Source organism: Bos mutus, chromosome 11, assembly GCF_027580195.1.
Source record: "Bos mutus isolate GX-2022 chromosome 11, NWIPB_WYAK_1.1, whole genome shotgun sequence".
NCBI classification, from domain to species: domain Eukaryota; kingdom Metazoa; phylum Chordata; class Mammalia; order Artiodactyla; family Bovidae; genus Bos; species Bos mutus.
In genome coordinates, this window is record NC_091627.1 from 20070408 (window position 1) to 20073847 (window position 3440).

Sequence of the window (3440 nt, forward strand, 5' to 3'; positions counted from 1 at the left end):
TCCCATTTCACTGTGTGACCTTGGGCAGGTCCCTTCTCTCCTCCACGGGGCTGAACTGGCTGTAGCCGTTATACAGCACTCGGGTGAAGGTGGAAAGTGACCCCCTAGGGGGAGCGAGGGAAGCATCCCGGGACCAGGCGGGACCGGCGGCCGGGACGCGCAGGAGGGCGTCTGAAGGGCTTTCTTGGGCACGGTTTGCGGGCCGAGCAACAGGCGGCTGTGTTCTCTCACCATCCATCTTCTCGATGCAGAGAGAGAAACTTTTCAGCCAGCGTCGGCCTGTCGCTTTCAAGCCGGAGGTCCCGGGCCCCGTGTGACCCGCGGCGCCAGGAGGCGAGGACAGGCGCGCGGCGGTGGCCGCGGGCGCGCAGCTGTGCCCGTCTGCCCAAGGGTTAACCCGTTCCCCTGCCGCTGCCGCGCGTGCCTTGCAGAATTTCACCAGAAGAGGGTACAGTCTGAAAAGCTCTTGACGTCAGGCTGGAATTCCTATTGTGTTTAGAAACGGCTTGGGCAAAGCAAGCCCAAGTTCGCTCTCCGCACACCTCGGCGGGCGGTGTGGGTCCGGCAGCGACGGGACCCGTCTCGCGCCGGGGGCGCACGCGGGGACCCGTGCGCCCGGGGACCCAGGACCCTGCCTGCCGCCCACGAGGGGGACCCCACTCCTGCAAGAGGCCGAGCCGAAGCGGCGGATCGCCGCACCCGGGAGCCGGGGTGAGTGCTCGGGGCGAGGCAGGTGGCCGCGAGAACCGACCCCCGCCACACACCGCCCCGCACTGCCGGCGCGCCCCCAGCGCCCGGATGCCCGCCGGGACCCCCGCCGCCGGGTGCATGCCTCCCCCGCGGCGCTCCCCAGCCCGCAGCCGCCGGTTGTGACCGCGCTTCCAGGCAGGCGGGCGCCGGCCAGGCTTCCCCTGGGTCCGCGCACCGGTGGGACCCGCCGACCCTGCGGCGGCTGCAGGGCGCGGAGCCGAGGCCGCGCGGGCGCAAGCCAGGAGAATGGACGGGACCGGGGAGCGCAGCCTCCCGGAGCCGGGTAGCCAGGACTCCCGGGCGGACGACGACATCGAGATCGTGGTCAACGTGGGGGGCGTGCGGCAGGTGCTGTACGGAGACCTCCTGAGCCGGTACCCCGAGACCCGGCTGGCCGAGCTCATCCACTGCTTGGCCGGAGGCTACGACACCATCTTCTCCCTGTGCGACGACTACGACCCCGGGAAGCGCGAATTCTACTTCGACAGGGACCCGGATGCCTTCAAGTGTGTCATTGAGGTCTACTACTTCGGGGAGGTGCACATGAAGAAGGGCATCTGTCCCATCTGCTTCAAGAACGAGATGGACTTCTGGAAGGTGGACCTCAAGTTCCTAGACGACTGCTGCAAGAGCCACCTGAGCGAGAAGCGGGAGGAGCTGGAGGAGATCGCGCGCCGCGTGCAGCTCATCCTGGACGACCTGGGCGTGGACACGGCCGAGGGCCGCTGGCAACGCTGCCAGAAGTGCGTCTGGAAGTTCCTGGAGAAGCCTGAGTCCTCGTGTCCGGCGCGCGTGGTGGCCGTGCTGTCCTTCCTGCTCATCCTCGTCTCGTCGGTGGTCATGTGCATGGGCACCATACCAGAGCTGCAGGTCCTGGACGCCGAGGGCAACCGCGTGGAGCACCCGACGCTGGAGAACGTGGAGACGGCGTGCATCGGCTGGTTCACGCTGGAGTACCTGCTGCGCCTCTTCTCTTCGCCCAACAAGCTGCACTTCGCCCTGTCCTTCATGAACATCGTGGACGTGCTGGCCATCCTCCCGTTCTACGTGAGCCTCACGCTCACACACCTGGGCGCCCGCATGATGGAGCTGACCAACGTGCAGCAGGCGGTGCAGGCCCTACGGATCATGCGCATCGCCCGCATCTTCAAGCTAGCGCGCCACTCCTCCGGGCTGCAGACCCTCACCTACGCCCTCAAGCGCAGCTTCAAGGAACTAGGGCTGCTGCTCATGTACCTGGCCGTGGGCATTTTCGTCTTCTCTGCCCTGGGCTACACCATGGAGCAGAGCCACCCAGAGACCCTGTTTAAGAGCATCCCCCAGTCCTTCTGGTGGGCCATCATCACCATGACCACGGTGGGCTACGGTGACATCTACCCCAAGACCACCCTGGGCAAGCTCAATGCGGCCATCAGCTTCCTATGTGGGGTCATTGCCATTGCCCTGCCCATTCATCCCATCATCAACAACTTTGTCAGATACTACAACAAGCAGCGAGTCCTGGAGACAGCGGCCAGGCATGAGCTGGAGCTGATGGAACTCAACTCCAGCACTGCTGGTGAGGGCAAGGCAGGGGGCTCCCGCGGTGACCTGGACCACCTCCCGCCGCCGGAGCCTGCTGGGAAGGAGGACCCCAGCTGGAGCAGCCGGCTGAAGCTGTCCCACAGCGACACCTTCATCCCCCTGCTGACCGAGGAAAAGCACCATAGGACCCGGCTCCAGAGCTGCAAGTGATGGGGGCCGACTCAGGCACAGACAGGCCGGCTGGTGGAGAGATGGATGGACCAGCGTGATGGGACTGTCCATGACTGCCCGGGAGGGGCCGTCCTTTGTCCCCTCCCTACCCACTCCTGAACAGAACTCTGGAGGCCCCCTTGGGCACCTCTGATGAGTCTGGGGTAAGATTCCCTTTGTGTTGTCCAGGGGCAGGGGAGGGAGACAGACAGGTGTCCAGGAGTCCCTGACAGTGTGGGGGTGATGGAGGCCATGGTCTGGTTGATGGCAAGAGCCCTCACCCGGTTCTGTATCTCCTTCAATAAAGCCTCCAGCTCTCTGCACCTGCCTATCTTCTAGGTTCTGTCTCACAGGCTGGCTGTTCCCCACTCCCCGACCCGGCACCCCTCTTTCAACTCCCAGATGTGGTTCAGCCCCACCGGGGAAGTAGGTGCACAGCCCAGGGTGATGGGGGCTGTTATTTTTAGTTAAAGGCTAATTAAAGAAGGGCTAATACTCAGGGTTCAGCCCAGGGAGCCTTGTCACATTCCAAGAGGCTCTGTGCCTCTGTTCCCTTCTGAGGAAAAGCTTGCTCCCAGGAGAGGGAGACTCCACAGAACGGGAAACACCGAATAGCGTGGTTACTGTTTATTTACCACCTGTGTGAGGCCCTTTCCACAACTTCTTTCCATTGCTTCCGGCAACGCTGTTAGCTAGGTACTCCCACTTCACAGAAGGAGAAACTGAGTTCCAAGGGCACACAGAGCAAGGATTCAGTCCCAGGACTGCTGAACCCAAAGCATATGCATTCACTGTGATGTGAGGAGGTCTTGGGACAGAAGACAGCTGCAGCCTGGGAGGGCGGCTGAGCTTCCTTGGTGTGGCTGTATCTGTCCTCCAGCTCGCCCTGTCTCCTGGAACCAGCACCTCTGAGGGATCAGCTGCAGGGACAAACGTGAACACGGCCCCTGCGGCCT

At 63.5% G+C, this 3440-nt stretch overlaps 1 protein-coding gene across 1 annotated transcript; it reads left to right on the plus strand.

Annotated features, from left to right (window-relative positions):
• The first annotated feature begins 505 nt into the window (after positions 1-505).
• On the plus strand, positions 506-2727 carry KCNF1 (potassium voltage-gated channel modifier subfamily F member 1). The gene has a single exon (XM_005892546.2). The coding sequence runs from the start codon at positions 997-999 to the stop codon at positions 2482-2484; it is 1488 nt and encodes a 495-aa protein (XP_005892608.1). The 5' UTR covers positions 506-996; the 3' UTR covers positions 2485-2727.
• Positions 2728-3440: the final 713 nt, after the last annotated feature.

What these genes read in the sequence shown, in the direction of transcription:
- KCNF1 (XM_005892546.2), top strand. Translation starts at nt 997, where the DNA reads ATGGACGGGACCGGGGAGCGCAGCCTCCCGGAGCCGGGTAGCCAGGAC.